The 19,088-nt window shown below is 39.8% G+C and overlaps 1 protein-coding gene across 10 annotated transcripts in view; it reads right to left on the reverse strand.

Annotated features, from left to right (window-relative positions):
• The window catches only part of celf6 (CUGBP Elav-like family member 6), a 380,567-nt gene that overhangs the window by 45,795 nt on the left and 315,684 nt on the right, over positions 1-19,088 (reverse strand). For 7 of the 10 annotated variants that reach the window (XM_057833555.1, XM_057833517.1, XM_057833547.1 and 4 more), the window contains exons 8-10: positions 7,529-7,678; positions 4,281-4,343; positions 3,298-3,378 (exon numbers count right to left, since the gene is read on the reverse strand). In XM_057833555.1, coding sequence (XP_057689538.1) covers positions 3,298-3,378; positions 4,281-4,343; positions 7,529-7,678 — 294 coding nt within the window. The remainder of the gene's footprint in view (positions 1-3,297; positions 3,379-4,280; positions 4,344-7,528; positions 7,679-19,088) is intronic. The other 3 variants (XM_057833527.1, XM_057833538.1, XM_057833497.1) reach the window with 1 other exon arrangement.

The raw sequence follows: 19,088 nt of genomic DNA on the forward strand, positions 1-19,088 counted from the left end.
TGTTTGTATTTAATAAACACTTGAATGCATCCCTCCGTTGTTTTTTGCTTTGAGGTACAACCCGCAGTTGTGGACCCAACTATCGGCAACAAAATTAACCACACATTTCCAAAGATGGACGATGGGCTCTCTTCCTCGGCTCTACGATCCAGTAGCAATTTAATTTTGTTATGTTTTCAGTTTAATTGAGCTATTTCCAGCTTGCTATGTTGATCATTGCGATATTTGTTCACTGCTTTTCGTCTTACTGCGGAGAAAGAGGAAGCGACGATCGTCCCGCCATGATATTTACGTTATCGGCCATAGTGCCATGACCCGTGAATTTAACGCCTGCTTCCACACACACCACTTCCCAGGAAAGTCACGGACATTATACAAAGATGCGACTCGGTAAATGTTCGCGTCATCTCCGTGTCAGTCGACCCGGGAAATTGCTTTCACATACAGTGGGGCAAATAAGTATTTAGTCAACAACTAGTTGTGCAAGTTCTCCCACTTGAAAATATTAGAGAGGCATGTAATTGTCAACATGGGTCAACCTCAACCATGAGAGACAGAATGTGGGGGGAAAAAAAAACTGAAAATCACATTGTTTGATTTTTAAAGAATTTATTTGCAGATCATGGTGGAAAATAAGTATTTGGTCAATACCAAAAGTTCATCTCAATACTTTGTTATGTACCCTTTGTTGGCAATAATGGAGGCCAAATGTTTTCTGTAACTCTTCACAAGCTTTTCACACACTGTTGCTGGCATTTTGGCCCATTCCTCCATGCAGATCTTCTCTAAAGCAGTGATGTTTTTGGGCTGTCGTTGGGCAATACGGACTTTCAACTCCCTCCACAAATTTTCTATGGGGTTGAGATCTGGAAACTGGCTAGGCCACTCCAGGACCTTGAAATGCTTCTTACAAAGCCACTCCTTTGTTGCCCTGGCTGTGTGTTTGGGATCATTGTCATGCTGAAAGACCCAGCCTCGTCTCATCTTCAATGCCCTTGCTGATGGAAGAAGATTTGGCCCCATTCATTCTTTCCTTTACACAGATCAGTCGTCCTGGTCCCTTTGCAGAAAAAGAGCCCCAAAGCATGATGTGTCCAACCCCATGCTTCACAGTGGGTATGGTGTTCTTCGGATGCAATTCAGTATTCTTTCTCCTCCAAACACAAGAACCTGTGTTTCTACCTAAAAGTTCTATTTTGGTTTCATCTGATCATAACACATTCTCCCAGTCTTCTTCTGGATCATTCAAATGCTCTCTAGCAAAACGCAGACTGGCCTGGACGTGTACTGGCTTCAGCAGGCGGACACGTCTGGCAGTGCAGGATTTGAGTCCCTGGCGGCGCATTGTCTTACTGATAGTAGCCTTTGTTACTGTAGACCCAGCTCTGTAGGTCATTCACTAGGTCTCCCTGTATGGTTCTGGGATTTTTGCTCACCGTTCTTGTTATCATTTTGACGCCACAGGGTGATTTCTTGCATGGAGCCCCAGATCGAGGGAGATTATAAGTGGTCTTGTATGTCTTCCCTTTTCTAATATTTGCTCCCACAGTTGATTTCTTTACACCAAGTGTTTTACCTATTGCAGATTCAGTCTTCCCAGCCTGTTGAAGGTCTACAATTTTGTCTCTGGTGTCCTTCGACAGCTCTTTGGTCTTGGCCATAGTGGAGTTTGGAGTGTGACTGACTGAGGTTGTGGACAGGTGTCTTTTATACCGATAATGAGTTAAAACAGGTACCATTAGTACAAGTAACGAGTGGAGCCTCGTTAGATCTCGTTAGAAGAAGTTAGACCTCTTTGACAGCCAGAAATCTTTCTTGTTTGTAGGTGACCAAATACTGTATTATAATAGTAATAGTAATATTTTCGACTCTAATTTGGAAATAAATTATTTAAAAATCAAACAATGTGATTTTGTTTTTTTGTTTTTTTTTTGTTTTTTTTGTTTTTTCTCGTTCCACATTCTGTCTCTCATGGTTGAGGTTTACCCATGTTGACAATTACAGGCCTCTCTAATCTTTTCAAGTAGGAGAACTTGCACAATTGGTGGTTGGCTAAATACTTATTTGCCCCACTGCATAAGAGCTGCCTGTTTGATGTTTGATGATGCTGCGATGTTCAGGTATATGTGAAAAGGGTCTCAAGACTTGTCTCAGACTAGAACTCACTGTGACCATAACGAGACCACGACTTTTGCAAAGCGAGACTGAGACAAAAAAAGTTTGTATTTGTGGTTTCAATGTTGTATTCATTTAAAGGGCTTGTGGAAGGTAAGTAACACAAGTATTTATGTTATTTGCTGTTTTGCCAATTGCTTTGTTGTATTATAACAATGATGTTGAAGAATAGCAGATCCATGCTGGTCTGAGACCGAGACAAGACCAAAACATCTGGGAGTTGAGAAAGACAAGACCAAGACTTTGTGGTCTTGAGACTGGAGTGTTACAACACTACTGAACTCTTCCGTCCATGCACTTTCTTACTAAGTAGAATCATTCTACCCTTAGGATTTGTGCCATTGCAAAGGCATGCATGGCTGTAGCTTGACTTCCCAAAGCTGATAACATCTTCTTTGCACTTCTTCGACAGGAACTATATTTGAGACTGATTCAACAGCTAGTTGCAGTCGAGTAGCACACTCCAATTCAACTCCAGATAGAAACCCTCCCACACACACTCCCAAAGTACTAAACAGGCTTTCTCTGCAGGGAAGCCTTGGAAAAACTTAATTTCATACCTCCTACATAGAATACTCTCTAAGCTCTAAGCTGTCTCCTACATACAATCATACAGATGAATAATTGAGACGGAGGAATTATGTCAAAAAGCACATTTCACATCAGCATACGTCCTTTGTTTTATTACATTCCATGTCAAGCCAGTGCACGTGTCCATGCATGTGTGGCTTGTGTGTCATTGCGTGTGCATGTGAAGGCTTCTTCTAGTAATGGGTGCTAAATGATTATGCATGCAGATAATTAATCCAATGAATATTTATAACCACTTAAATACATTGTAATAGACTGATTAAGCAGTCCGAGTCTGAATTAGTGCACTTTTTGAATAATGACAGAGTAACTTTTGTCTCGTCACTAATGTTCTTTGAATACGGAGTCTTTTTCTCATGTTATTTTTTTGCTTTATATTCCAAGATGGCCTTTTCTTTATTCTATTTGACCCAATCCCCACTCCCTTCTTTTTCCTCTCCCGTTGCTAATTCAAAGCAGAGCTGCAACATTAGAATGGAAAATGGCAATTATCACCTTTTATCTTGGGTGGGCGCGTTCGCCTGCTCTTACCTTCCCGCTGTTGCTGGGGAATGATGGTCGGTTGTTGTGGGAATGCTTGGCTGATTGGTGCATAGGCGGCGGGGTAGGCTGCTGTTGCAAAAGGGGGGGAAGCAAGAAGGAGGAATAATCACATCGCCATTTTCACATTAATGGATAAATACAAAGTTACTTTTAAAGTCAATATGTACCGAATTTTTATGACATTCATGCCTCACACCTCAAAATATAATTTAGTAATCGAGGTTGTGTTTTGCTTTGTGTTGTGTGGTGTGAAACAATCTGAAAGGGCAATTGTTGTGAGAAGAGTTACATGAAGTTAGCAAAAAGCTACAAAGACTGAGCCAGTAACCCCCATGACATTTTTTTTTGTTTGTTTTTTCTGATAGTTGTAGTTATTTGCAAACATTTGGGGGTGTTCTGCGTATTTTTGGGTTTGTAATGGTTGTGTTCCTATTTAAGTGACTGAAAAAGTTATATTGCCAGCTCGGTGAACATTTTTTATGCCGGTGACAGTTGGAACTCTGGAACAAATTATTTGAAATATAATTGCTCGCAATGGGAAATGTTGAAGGCAAACCAAATTAAAGTTTGACCAATGTCACTAAATGGATTTGTGCTTTCGCTTCAAGTGACTGCTGTACTCTAAAGCACCGCAAAAAGAGTCAATACACTGCGGCTCTCCGGAGCATGAAGATTTGCCTCTTGTTAATCACTCGATGTCAGGCAGAAATGATCAGCATACAGTAAGTCACCTCTCATGTAGAACTATGACAAGTTCAGGTTCTTAGCTCTTTGTGTATTTTTGGAATTAAGACTTGTATTTTGCATGTGGGCGTACTATTGCATAAATTCAAAATCCTTTTACAATCCTAATGTAAAGCGGCTTAATCCTAGTTGAAATTAGCCTGTTGTACATGCTATCTTCACTTGTCAGAGTGTCTACCACTGTGACGGAAGGAAAGGGAGGTGCAGATGCAAGACAGACGGATCACCTGCGTAATGTTGGACGCCAGCGTAAGCTTGCTGAAGAGGGTCGGTCACCGTCGGACTCTGTGCTGCAAGAGAGGCAGTGGGGAACGAAAGGGAGGAGGTGGAAGACAAAGAGAGAATGGAGAGCAGTCAAGAGGGGCTCTGACACAAAGAGTCTATCTTGCCCATTCGGCAGGACAGTTTGGTGTGTTATGCTATAAGGTATGAAGGGTACCAGGCTAACAAATCCATGTTTGTTGTAGTACCAATTTTAGTGTAATGATACCAAATGGATAGATGCAGACACCTGAGAACTCAATTGCTTCTTCAGATTTGGTTGATTTGTGAAAGACATTTGGGTTTCCTATTTTTGATAATGTACCTGACATAATGAATGGTTCTTGCTGAACAATAAGTTACGTTCTGGGTTCCAATCCTGCTTCATGAGAGGTTGTTCTGTCCTAGCTTTGGTTTCTTGCTTCTCTAGTAGCAAAATCAATCACTATTGTAGATATGTATACTTACATTTATCCACACAAATACATATTTGTTCATTTCACATGGTTGTACACAATCTTCTTATAGCTGTGTGTTAGCTACAGTGCAAAGACTTTCGCTTCCATTGTTTTGTCTAGCTATGGGCATCACTAGGCTGCTGTTTTTTTTTTTTTTTTTTTTTAAATATAAATGGTATGTTCTCCGAGAGTCGGGGCACTTTTTCTGGGGTCACCTCAAGGTTTCTTGGGAGATGTGTCCTCATTGATCAGCTTTGAACTACTCTTTCCTTAATAAATGTACACTCACCGGCCACTTTATTAGGTAAACCATGCTAGTAACGGGTTGGACCCCCTTTTGCCTTCAGAACTGCCTCAATTCTTCGTGGCATAGATTCAACAAGGTGCTGGAAGCATTCCTCAGAGAGTTTGGTCCATATTGACATGATGGCATCACACAGTTGGTGCAGATTTGTCGGCTGCACATCCATGATGCGAATCTCCCATTCCATCACATCCTTAAGATGCTCTATTGGATTGAGATCTGGTGACTGTGGAGGCCATTTGAGTACAGTGAACTCATTGTCATGTTCAAGAAACCAGTCTGAGATGATTCCAGCTTTATGACATGGCGCATTATCCTGCTGAAAGTAGCCATCAGAAGTTGGGTATATTGTGGTCATAAAGGGATGGACATGGTCAGCAACAATTCTCAGGTAGGCTGTGGCGTTCCAACGATGCTCAGTTGGTACCAAGGGGCCCAAAGAGTGCCAAGAAAATATTCACGATACAATTACACCACCACCAGCCTAAACCGTTGATACAAGGCAGGATGGATCCATGCTTTCATGTTGTTGACGCCAAATTCTGACCCTACCATCCGAATGTCGCAGCAGAAATCGAGACTCATCAGACCAGGCAACACTTTTCCAATCTTCTATTGTCCAATTTCGATGAGCTTGTGCAAATTGTAGCCTCAGTTTCCTGTTTCTTAGCTGAAAGAAGTGGCACCCGGTGTGGTCTTCTGCAGCTGTGGCCCATCTGCCTCAAAGTTCGACGTACTGTGCATTGAGAGATGCTCTTCTGCCTACCTTGGTTGTAATGGGTGGTTATTTGAGTCACTGTTGCCTTTCTATCAGCTCAAACCAGTCTGGCCATTCTCGTCTGACCTCTGGCATTCAACATGGCATTTCCGCCCACAGAACTGCCGCTCACTGGATATTTTTTCTTTTTCGGACCATCCTCTGTAAACCCTAGAGATGGTTGTGCGTGAAAATCCCAGTAGACCGGCAGTTTCTGAAATACTCAGACTAGCCCTTCTGGCACCAACAACCATGCCACGTTCAAAGTCACTCAAATCACCTTTCTTCCCCATACTGATGCTCGGTTTGAACTGCAGGAGATTGTCTTAAACCATGTCTACATGCCTAAATGCACTGAATTGCCACCATGTGATTGGCTGATTAGAAATTAAGTATTAACGAGCAGTTGGACAGGTGTACCTGATAAAGTGGCCAGTGAGTGTATATATCTTAGGTGATTATTGCTTTCTTTTTATTCCTGAATTGTGTGGCGTCATCTCTTGTTTGTTAGGAGAACTAAAGAACCTGTAAAAAGGAAAAAAATCAACTTTCTTTTCCTTCACTATCTAATCAGATATTAAATGTTTGTTTTAGGCTAAGTTTCTAAATGGTGTTCACACAAAACCATTTGAAAAAAAAAACAAAAAAAAAACAGGGGTGTAATGTTTTCATTCTCTGATCTAGCAGTAACGAATATTGAGTTCCTAAACATGACATATTATTTAAAAGACGGAAAATATAACTGCTTTGTACAAAGTATTTGAGTCCAATCTAAACCTATAGCCAAAAAATATATAGCAACAATAGTTACTTAAAGAGAAAGAAAGACAAGGAAAACAGTAATGGGCAGGCAGTTAATGCAAATTTAATAAATTGATGTAAACTGGCATCGTTCTGACCTTTCCTTCTGTACATGAAGTGTTCCAGTAATTAAAGAAAACCAATGTAGGAAGGATAATGTCGTCACCCTCTATTGTAATTTAATATCTAGTTACATTTTCATTGCATTACTATGATGTCACACTATTTATATGTAGCTGAGGTAGCTATTGCCATGCCCCCATACAAACTTCATGCAAGTCAGTTGCCCAACAATACCCATGGCGATGTTAAAAAGAACTGCAGCGCTTTGAGGAAATCTGGCAAAAACTGACTATGGAGAGCCATCAGGGGGCAAGATCGTGCTGAGAGATGGCAGATATTTGGGTTGTCATCCCCCTCAGTTCTTCAAAATTGCCTGTTCGACCCAGATGTTTGCATCAAATATTAATAACGTGCCAAACAAACCACTTTGTAGTTCATTACAACTGCCGCTCTCTTTGCATAATACACAAGCAAGGGAGTGTGAGTCCTGTCACTTCTCCAGGAATTTCTCCCAGACAGCATCAAGGAGCACAGGACAGGCAGACGCATATCAAATTAATCAGAATGGATTGAAGGGTGAAATGATTGATTCATCATCATATGGAGGTTGTCCGCTCTAAAATCTGCCAACAACACAGTTGACTGGCCCCTGAGCTTTAAAGGCTTCAAATCAGAAATACATGTCATGGGAGGGTACACTGGAAAACGATCTGTCAGCTCTTAAATAGTAACAAGTGATGCCATTCAACATGTTACATGCAACATGTTGTTCATCAGGTGACGCTAGTCTTTAAAGACAATTCCTTATCACAAAACACTTTATTAACTCACCTGGGTAGGGGTGAATGCCGTTGGTGTAAATGGGCTCAGATGTCGGTTGCCCATTGGTTTGCGGCGCAAAGGCACTAAATCCGTTGACACCAATGGGGGTGGCTATGCTGGGGACGGCGGTTGCAGTGATGCCTGGGGGTGTGCTGGTGCCTGCAATCATTATCATTTTTAATTTCATTTTTTTATGTGGGTAAATGAAAAGAAGGGAGGTCACATGCTTTATAGTTAAAATAGAGTAAGAAAATGTGTGTAATCTTTCTTTAAAAAAAAACAAAAAAAAAGCAATATGATAATGGACTCATGATCTATTTATGGTGTGTCCAGTGGAGGTCGGTTGTAGAGGATTTTTACCTAGCGAAGGTGGGTACTAACACGTTACATTTACTCGATTACATTTACTTAAGTAACTTTTTGAGAAAAATGTACTTCTTAGAGTAGTTTTAACACACAATACTTTTTATTTGAGTAGATTTTTGAAGGTGGCAAAATCCACAACATTTGTTGCCCGGACAACACTTAACTCCCGAATCCACCTGTCCAATCCACAAACAGACAATAATCCCAAACACACCCTTCTTCCTGCCCACTGCCCGCCCCTCAAGAGCCTTCAAAAGACTGAATGTTTAACTAAGCGTTGTCGTTTTTTTCTCGGGACTTTTGTTGACTTCTGATATGGTGACCTTGGAACGAGTTTGCCTACTTGCCTGAGTTCTTTGTTTCGCCTTGCCATTTTGATCGCTGTCAACCCAAAAAAAATGGTCAACTTGTTCTTGGGGAGCCTTCTTTAAACCTTTCAAAATGGAGTCAGTACAAATGGTTAAGAGTAAGGTGAACGCGCAGAGTTTGCTCTTCTGGCCGGATTGCCGGGATCCCACCGGCCCGGGTCGTTGGAGCTGCTCCAGCGTGGGTCCGGCGGTTTGGCTGGCGTGATCCGGCAGTCTGGCTAGAAGGTCAGATTCCTTCAGTATTGTTTTCAAGTAATACTTTTTTTTTTTTTTTTTTTTTTTTTTTTTTTTTTTTACTTGTACTTGAGTACATTTTTGGCTGACTACTTTAAGTTAAAGTAATATTATTTAGAAGTAACGCTACTCTTTCGTGACTAATTATTTGGCAACTCTACCCACCTCTGGTAGCCAGGTCTACTACACGGCTTCTGAAGCAAGTAGGAATCAGAGGGCAGGCAAAACAGAAGACAATTAAAGTACTTCGACAACTAGTATTTTTCCATCATTTCAAAGAAAGCTATTCAATGAAACCTAATACACATATTTTCATTTTTTGGTTCACTGTTTGGTGAAGAAAAATATTTGGCCACATAGTAACACAAAAATGTCTCTTGTTTTGGGGTCTTAGCTTGAAGGCTTTTGGTTGTCGGCTTAGCCAGCGCGTCGCTGTCTTAATCATTCTAATTACAGTTGCGCACAGTAAACAGTGAAACCTCCGCTTGATTTGGGTGATTTTCTTTTACCACGCACTGTGGAACATTTTCAAACTCTGTCGTGCTGTATGTTCAACACTTTTAATGATTACCGCTCCATTGTTGGAACAGTGTCTCCGAGTGTTGAAGTTAACACTAATTCGTAAGGCCCATTGCAACTTACAACTTGCATTAAGGTCGTGTTAGAGGATTTTAGAATGTACTGTCAGGTGGTAAACAACAATCTGCTGGTTTAATGTGTTTTTTGGACAATGAATATTGACCCGCATGAATCAATCACACCGCTGATAGGTGTACTTTTTATTTTTAATCTTGTTCTCTAAATGTTCTCCAGTGTTCCTAGGTGTTTGGTCATTTAAACAAAGAATGATCGGTTATGGTCTTGACCATTCAAACTCAAACAAGTAACAGACAACAAACAAGCAAAAAAAAAAAAAAAAAAAAAATCCCCGTACATGCTGCACATTTATATTATTTTCCCGTGGGACGGGGAATAAGTTCCGGAATTTACAGCCTGAGGCCAAAAGGCATCACAGCAGTATAAAGTTTCACACTAGAGATGATGCATTTGTCACTGTCAAGGGAATCTGGGGCTGATGTTGCCATGCATCTAATTATCTCAACATTTCAAGCCATAACAGCAACTATGTGCAATGTCATGCTTTGCCGAGTTCCGTGTGAAAGTCATGTGGAAATAAAATGGTGGATGAATTATTTTAATTTTTTAGATTTTACAAGGCATACCATAATTTAACTTGAAAGGAATTTTTAAAAAGTCAAATTTATCAAAAAGTAGACCCTTCCCTAAACATGTCACTTTTCTCCAGACACTTTTGTAATGAGATTTTACAGGCATTAGTCTTTTTTTTGTGTCTAGTTAATTTACAATTAGTCAATGTATTACTAAGCTTTTGAATCAGTCCACTTCAAATTCATAATTTTCTTTGACTTAATCCCATCAAACTAGCTCTGGATTAAAAACTCAAATACCAATCATAATAGAGAAAACTAGGATTAGCATCATTTCTAATTTAAATAAATTGTAAATGAACATTTTTGAAGATGATAAGCATGCAATGACCCAAATATGAGTGTCAGTAAGGAGATAACATCTTTTAGATGTACAAACCCCAATTCCAATAAAGTTCGAACATTACGCAATTGCTTTTCAACCTATATTCGAATGACTACAATATATAGTAGCTTTGAACTGATATTATTATTTTACCCCAAATGTACTCTCATTTTAACTTGACACTCATGACTTGACAAAAGGAACAATTAAAACATGCTCAGCTGTTGAGAAGGATGAGGTTCACCTCTTTGTGAACGGCTGCATGGGCAAATAATACAACAGTTTAAGAAAAATTTCTAAACGTACGATCACAAGGGATTTCACTGTCTACAGTCAAAATTATAATTTAATGATTCTGAAAATCCAGAATAATTTGTGGAGAAGCATTAAGGTTTTACACAAACATTAAATGCCATGACCTTCAATCCCTCAGGCAGGGCTGCATTAAAAACCAGCACTGTGTAAAGGCTTTTGCCTCACGGACTCAGAAACACATCGGAAAATAATTATTAGTTGACTGCTACATCTCTAAATGCAAATTCAAACTATCACACAAAGTGAAAGCATTATGTATATTAAGAGCACCCTGAACTGCCAACCAGCTTCTTCGGGCCCAAATTTATCTGAGAGGGACTGAGTGAAAAAATGTGGTGTGGTCTGATGTGCCCACATTTAAAATGTTTTTTTTAAGGGATCCACGGATAGAAAGACTTGTAGTTCTTAAAAGATAAACGTTATTATGAGTCAAAATAATTTCATATTAAAACCCCTCTTGATATTTTCGTTTTTATGCAATTTTTAAATTTAGTTTAACTAGTAGGTCGCCATTGTTGTTGATGTTGCAGGGTGGTGGCGTCACTGGGTTACACTGCTGGGCTTCCAGAGTATGACTCTAGCGATATAAATATGTCACCTGTTCGACCCTTTCAACTTGAACCAAGAGGAGCATGACAGCACTGTCGATATTTCACAAAACGACCAGCAAAAACAAAATGAACAGGAAAGACTGGATGAGACAAGAGTATGACAAAACCGGTGTTCTGCCAAAATGTGCTACACCGGCGAAACGTCCTAGAAGAGGAAAATTTGACATACAAAGTACTACCGTGCGCTTTCAACTTGTTTTGTTCCGATGCATACAGACAGAACATACTAAAGATGCCTTAAGAAAATACTTATATTTAGTAATATCAAATAAGGGTGGTTTAAATACGCTACGTGACTAATGCGGTCAACAGATCAACAATCTTCTTTAAAGCGATAGTGTATCACAAAAGTGAGTACACCTGCAGATATTTAAGCATATCTTTTCATGGGACAACACTGACAAAATGACACTTTGACACAACAAAAAGTAGTCTGTGTGCAGCTTATATAATAGAATTAATTTATTTTCCCCTCAAAATAAAGCCATTAATATCTAAACCCCTGGCAACAAAAGTGAGTACACCGCATAGGAACTACGTAGATCCCTAAATGTCCAAATTAAGTACTGCTTGTCATTTTCCCTCCAAAATGTAATGTGACTCATTACAGGAGTGCTGTCTGCATTGCTGCAGAGATTGAAGAGGTGGGGGGGTAAGCCTGTTAGTGCTCAGACCATACGCCAAACTCTACATCAAATTGGTGTGCATGGCTCTCACCCCAGGAGGAAGCCTCTTCTGAAGACAGCACTACTGTAATGAGTCACATGACATTTTGGAGGGAAAATGACAAGCAGTTCTTATTTTGGACATTTAGGGATGTACAGTTGTGGTCAAAAGTTTACATACACTTGTGAAGAACACAATGTCATGGCTCTCTTGAATTTACAGTTATTTCTACAACTCTGATTTTTCTCTGATAGAGTGATTGGAACAGATACTTCTTTGTTACAAAAAACATTCATGAAGTTTGGTTCTTTTATGACTTTATTATGGGTGAACAGAAAAAAGTGAGCAAATCTGCTGGGTCAAAAATATACATACAGCAGCGCTAATATTTGGTAACATGTCCCTTGGCCATTTTCACTTCAATTAGGCGCTTTTGGTAGCCATCCACAAGCTTCTGGCAAGCTTCTGGTTGAATCTTTGACCACTCCTCTTGACAGAATTGGTGCAGTTCAGTTAAATTTGATGGCTTTCTGACATGGACTTGTTTCTTCAGCATTGGCCGACAAGTTCTCAATGGGGTTTAAGTCAGGACTTTGGGAAGGCCATTCGAAAACCTTAATTCTTGCCTGATGTAGCCATTCCATTAGCACTTTTGATGTGTTTTTGGGGTCATTGTCCTGTTGGAACACCCAACTGCGCCCAAGACCCAATCTTCGGGCTGATGACGTTAGGTTATCTTGAAGAATTTGAAGGTAATCCTCCTTCTTCATTATCCCATTTACTCTCTGTAAAGCACCAGTTCCATTGGCAGCAAAACAGCCCCACAGCATAATACTACCACCACCGTGCTTGAAGGTAGGCATGGTGTACTTGGGGTTAAAGGCCTCACCTTTACTCCTCCAAACATATTGCTGGGCATTGTGGCCAAACAGCTCGATTTTTGTTTCGTCTGACCACAGAACTTTCCTCCAGAAGGTCTTATCTTTGTCCATGTGATCAGCAGCAAACTTCAGTCGAGCCTTAAGGTGCCACTTTTGGAGCAAGGGCTTCCTTCTTGCACAGCAGCCTCTCAGTCCATGGAGATGCAAAACACGCTTGACTGTGGACCAGAGGTTGCGCTAGACATTTTCGTTGTCTGTCATTTTGACTGACAGGGTCATAAAAATCCGGTCATAATCTATTTTTACCAGTCACTGAAATTTTTAAAATGATAATGATGACATATTCAATAGTATTTAGTTTTCATTCATTTTTAATTTTGTAACGCTTGCTTGGCGGCGAAAAATTAGACACTGAAGTTGTATTTTTCTCCCTCTTTTTACTCTGCTTACCGCCAACAACACCAACAAAACAACTCCACTCCCAAAGAAAAAGAGGCATCCATATAGACCCCAATCACCAACGTCACACAATGATCTTAATTGTGTCAGCCCAAAATCTTCTAAATATATATTAAATGCATCTTACCAGATATAAAATGACTACTACATAGTCTGTGGTGATCGTTTGGTGCCCCGATTTCTTGTCGAATTACAGCAGTCCATCTCGCTCTCCTCTTCGGTAATTCCAGCTCCAACAGCATATATTTAAAAATGCTACCGTTCACCGTTCGTAGTTGGATCACGGCGATCTCGGCGAACCACCGTCTGTCACAATTCCTGCCTCTCTCGGCCTCTCCCGGGAGTCGAGCTGTCATCATCATTGTGGAACGCAAACTATATATGTTCGATATATGTCCATCAACGTACAAGTCAAGTTGTCTTCTCTTTTATAACAGCATTTCCCCAGCTGTAAACAAACTAATAAAAACTTGTAACACTTGGATATATGCGGTGCATTCAAACACGATTAGCAACAGGCGGCTAGCAGCAGTAGCAGAAGCTAGTTGTTGTAAAAATGATTAAACTTCGTAATTACAATCATCATCGTAATATCAATAGCAAAGGCAACAAGTCGTTTCATGCGCCAGATTTTAGGTTTCGTATTTTTAGAGCACATTACCTTCCATAACAGCGGGGGCATGACTGCAGGAGCTGTCAGTTTTGTCCATCTCCTTATGACGAGTACGAGCACCCATGGTTTGGAAATCGACATGGTACGAAGCATGGAGGCCTTGGCTTGGTTCTCCACCCGCCTACATCAAAATAACATTCCCGGGATCTTGTATAAAGACTTTCCAACTTCGATTCCACCGCCATTGACTTCAATGGTAAACAGGCGGAAACGGAAGGGGAAGGAAGACATAAGGAAGTAAACCGGTACCTCGAAAACTTGTCTATACACAGGCGGCAATCTAGTCCACCAATTGGATCACGCGCTGGCACACCGGGTGCACCAATAAGAACCTCGCGTTGATGTGTCAATCACGGTGCCGCCGCCAGACCCCGGTTACGCTACAATATTCTGAAAGAATAGCCAACGACGTCATGCATTAAGAGAGACAATAGCTAATTAACGTGCCACCCTGTGGTCTGGGGTGTGAATTGCAACCTGTCAAAATGACTGACGGACTTCAGTTTTTTCCGTCACCGTTTTAAAAAACCGGTCAACGACGGAAAATTTCCGGTTAACGCGACCCCTGCTGTGGACACTGACCTGTGTCAACTGACCTGTGCTGTGTTCCAGCAGCTTCTAATTCTTGGCAGATCTGCTTTTTGTTGATTCTCGGTTGAATCTTAACCCTCCTGACCAATTTTCTCTCAGCAGCAGGTGATAGCTTGCGTTTTCTTCCTGATCGTGGCAGTGACAAAACAGTGCCATGCACTTTATACTTACAAACAATTGTTTGCACTGTTGCTCTTGGGACCTGCAGCCACTTTGAAATGGCTCCTAGTGAATTTCTTGACTTTTTCAAGTCAATGATTCGCTTTTTCAGATCCATGTATTGCTATTTTTGACCCAGCAGATTTGGTCACTTTTTCTGTTAACCCATAATAAAGTCATAAAAGAACCAAACTTCATGAATGTTTTTTGTGACAAAGAAGTATCTGTTCCAATCACTCGGAGAAAAATCAGAGTTGTAGAAGTAACTGGAAACTCAAGAGAGCCATGACATTATGTTCTTCACAAGTGTATGTAAACTTTTGACCACAACTGTACGTATTTACTAAGGGGTGTACTCAGTTTTGTTTCCAGGGCATTAGATATTAATGACTATATGTTGAGTATTTTGAGGGGAAAATAAATGAACTCTATTATATCAGCTGCGCACAGACTACTTTTCATTGTGTCAAAGTGTCTTTTTGTCAGTGTTGTCCCATGAAAAGACATAGTTAAATATCTGCAGAAATGCGAGGGGTGTACTCACTTTTGTGATACCGTACCACAAGAAAACACAATGCTTAAAAGAATGAGTGGAGAACACATGGAAAAAGTATTTTGAGGAATAAAAAGGTATTAAAAGACTCAATAAAATCACAAATAGTAAGTACTTGCCACTTTTAACCGATGTGCGCATGTGTTGGACGTCTCACCGCGTGGAAGGAATCCGGTACAGTTCGTCCAGTTACAGTGACAAACTTCATCATCACCCCGAGCGTCAATTGCGTGCATAAAACATGGCGCCCTCCCTAGGTCAAAAGTTATACTAAATATAATAGATTTTTAAATCATGGCGCCCTCCATAGGTCAAAAGTTACACAAAATATAGATTTTTAAATCAATGGCAACATTTTATGTGTTTCTACTAGCATATTTCAGTAAAAGAGAATGAATGTGGTTTATTAGAGCCTACCAGTCTTTAAATCGGAGGTTCCATTTAAAATGATCGACTGAGGCAAAAAAGGAAAAAGACCATCCGGATGATCTGTCAGTGCAAACTTCAGAAGTCAGCTTCTGATTCTATTCTGTTCTATTCTATTCTATTCTATTCTATTCTATTCTATTCTATTCTATTCTATTCTATTCTATTCTATTCTAAGCATTTGTGCTATTTGAAGAGCCCGCAGTAAAATTGTTTCATCTATTAAATGAACGATATTGTATTATTTATTGTTATTTTGTATATATATGTTTGTACAATCCCTAAATACCCTTAAATCACATATACAATATGATGGCTGTGTTTAATGTTGCCTGTAATAAGTGACCCCAACCATATTGTGATGATAAATTTAACAAATTCCACAATTTTTTTGAGAGATTATGGTCTGTTTTACAAAATGTCCCAACTTCATTGGAATTGGAGTTTGTTGTAGACTGCCTTATGTCACCTTGTCAGCACCCTTTTGTGCTGATGGATTTTTATTATTTTTCTAATCCAAAACGAAGGGCATTTAAGACATCTGGGATTATATTTGATAGGCATTACCTGGTACGTGTAGGCCTTGTGGATTACAAATGCTCCATACAGCGTTGAAGCACTTTATTTAATGTATTTGCAATGACCCTGCCTTTCAGGCCGCCTGCCTACTTAGTGTCGAGCTGTCAAAAAAGTCGTTCGCGACAACGGCCAAGAAGGTAGTTCAGACCGAGGTCCAGGATTATTGTGCATGAATCGTCGCTCTTATATTTGCTAAGCCAAGGACTCGAAATCCAAAGTCATTGGGATTGGCAGCGTTCCCGGGAAGAAAAAAAAACACACCGTCACGGAGAACGAGTGACAGCAAGGCAGTGAGAGATAATGAGAGCGAGAGGAAAAGTGTAATGCGGTTGCCAATGAATGTGGAGCGAATGCCGTACATGTCCTCCCATCATGGCCTCCCTTCAGTGCATGCTTCTGTCAGCCCAGAAAGTGGAGTCTTAAAAAATGTAACAAGGGCATATGTACAAAGACCTTGGATGAATTTATTACAGCTGCTTTTCATAGCCCTGCCCGTAAAAAATTGGTATTCCAGCAGTTTACTTGGAAATCTTGAAAATGCCTGAATGTTTTAGAATGGGGTTTTCAAGGATTTAAAATTGCTTGAAATCTGGATGCTACCTTTACTGACAGACGCTTGTGATTTGTTGATAATCCAAAATTATATATACTGAAACATAAAGTATAATGTGTAAACAAAGATGTATCAATTTTCAGAGAAAAGGAGAAAGTATTCATTTTTAAAAATTTATTTATTTATTTATCCGTCAGAGCAACATATTTCTAGGAACCTTCTGACATCTCTTATAGGGTCAAAACACACGGTAGGCGATGAGCAATGGCGAAATGCGAAAGTTAACGCCTTTGAGCTGAAAGCCAACGCCCAGGGTGCGATGCGACTGCAGCGGCAAGCAACAGCGACACGCATCACCCTCTACCTGTGCTTCATCACTCGTCTCTGATTGGCTAGGGATTTCGAGGGCATTTCAAAAATTTCCCTTTTTTTCCGAGCACCAACTACTTCCCATACTTCTGCTTTTTTATTTATGTCCCGGAAATCATGCCGAGAGGTATTATAAAGTATGTGCTGGTCGCACATACACAAGTTTTTTTTTTCATTAACACAATTATATATAGGCTACAAACAAAAACAGGCTCTTGACAGTATTGTATAAAGAAACCTTATATATAACACTCTATACCAGGGGTCTCCAAACTACGGCCCGCGGGATACGGCCCACCTCCACATTTGGTCCAGCCCCCCTGAACATTTTTTTTTTTTTTTCCCCTATATTGTTATTTATTTCCTGGCTTTTTTCTGTGAAGACCCCAGAGAGGGTTATTTGGTTATTATCTATTTAATTAATAGTGTTATTATTATGTTATATTATATTCATTCATTCATTTTCCATGCCGCTTTTCCTCACGAGGGTCGCGGAGGTGCTCGAGCCTATCCCAGCTAACTACGGGCAGTAGGCAGGGGACACCCTGAACTGGTTGCCAGCCAATCGCAGGGCACAAGGAGACATACAACCATTTACGCACACACTCATACCTACGGACAATTTAGAGTGTTCAATCAGCCTACCATGCATGTTTTTGGGATGTGGGAGGAAACCGGAGTTCCCGGAGGAAACCCACGCAGGCACGGGGAGAACATGCAAACTCCACACAGGAAGGCCGAAGCCCGGGATTGAACCCTTGATCTCAGAACTGTGAGGCAGACGTGCTAACCACTCAGCCACCGTGCCGCCCTTATATTATATTATATTATATTATATTATATTATATTATATTATATTATATTATATTATATTATATTATATTATATTATATTATATTATATTATATTATATTATATTATATTTATTTTGGGCTGTGAAACGATTAAAATTTTTAATCTAGTTAATCACAGCTTAAAAATTAATTAATCGTAATTAATCGCAATTCAAGCCATCTATAAAATATGCCATATTTTTCAGTAAATTATTGTTGGAATGGAAAGATAAGACTCGAGACGAATATATACGTTCATTCAACATACTGTACATAAGTACTGTATTTGTTTATTATGACAATAAATCAACAAGATGGCATTAACATTATTAACATTCTGTTAAAGCGATCCATGGATAGAAAGACTTGTAGTTCTTAAATGATAAATGTTAGTACAAGTTATAGAAATTTTATAGTAAAACCCCTCTTAATGTTTTAATAAAATTTGTAAAATTTTCAAACAAAAAATAAACTAGTAGCTCGCCATTGTTGATGTCAATAATTACACAATGCACATGGTGCTGAAACCCATAAAATCAGTCGCACCCAAGCACCAGCAGAGGGTGAAAAAACACCAAAAAAAAGTAAAAAATGGACATAACACTGTGCTGTCATTTTAATCTGTTTGAGCGGGGCATGTGCGTTAAATGTGTCAAAAGTTTTAACGTGATTAATTTTAAAAATTAATTACCGCCCGTCAACGCGATAATTTTGACAGCCCTATATATTATATTATATTATATTATATTATATTATATTATATTATATTAATCATTTTTTTTTATTTACTTTTGTTCCGTGAAGAATTCAGAAAGGGTTGTTTAATTGTGACTTTCTGAAAAACAATACATTTTTACATTTAGGCACTCCTGCAATCGTCACACTTTTTCTGTTACCAACTGACCCGGCCCCTCATCAGAGAAGGAAAAAGTTATGCGGCCCTCACAGGAAAAAGTTTGGGGACCCTGCTCTATACGATACTCTAGACCGGGGATCGGCAACCCGTGTTTTGAGATCTGCATGCAGCTCTTTAGCGCTGTCCTAGTGGCTCCCTTGAGCATTTCCAAAAATGTTTGAAAATGGACAAAGATGGTTGAGGGAAATATATTTTTTGTTTTGAGATGGTTTCTGTAGGAGGACAAAAATGACACAAACATTCTTAACGTTTTTCAATGCTGTAAACGTGTGGAATTAATATTTAAATTTCGACATATCCGTCAACTAAGATTTGCGTCATTGCCTGCAACATATGTTTCTATCAGCAGGGCGGGAAGCTATGGCGTTATATTGCTGCCTCTATCCTGAGCGAGCAATAATCAATCAATTTCTCGACTCCTGTGCTCGTCAGTTTTTTTTTTTCTGCGCGCTCAGTTGAGCAC

This window comes from Corythoichthys intestinalis, chromosome 1, assembly GCF_030265065.1.
Source record: "Corythoichthys intestinalis isolate RoL2023-P3 chromosome 1, ASM3026506v1, whole genome shotgun sequence".
Classification (NCBI taxonomy): domain Eukaryota; kingdom Metazoa; phylum Chordata; class Actinopteri; order Syngnathiformes; family Syngnathidae; genus Corythoichthys; species Corythoichthys intestinalis.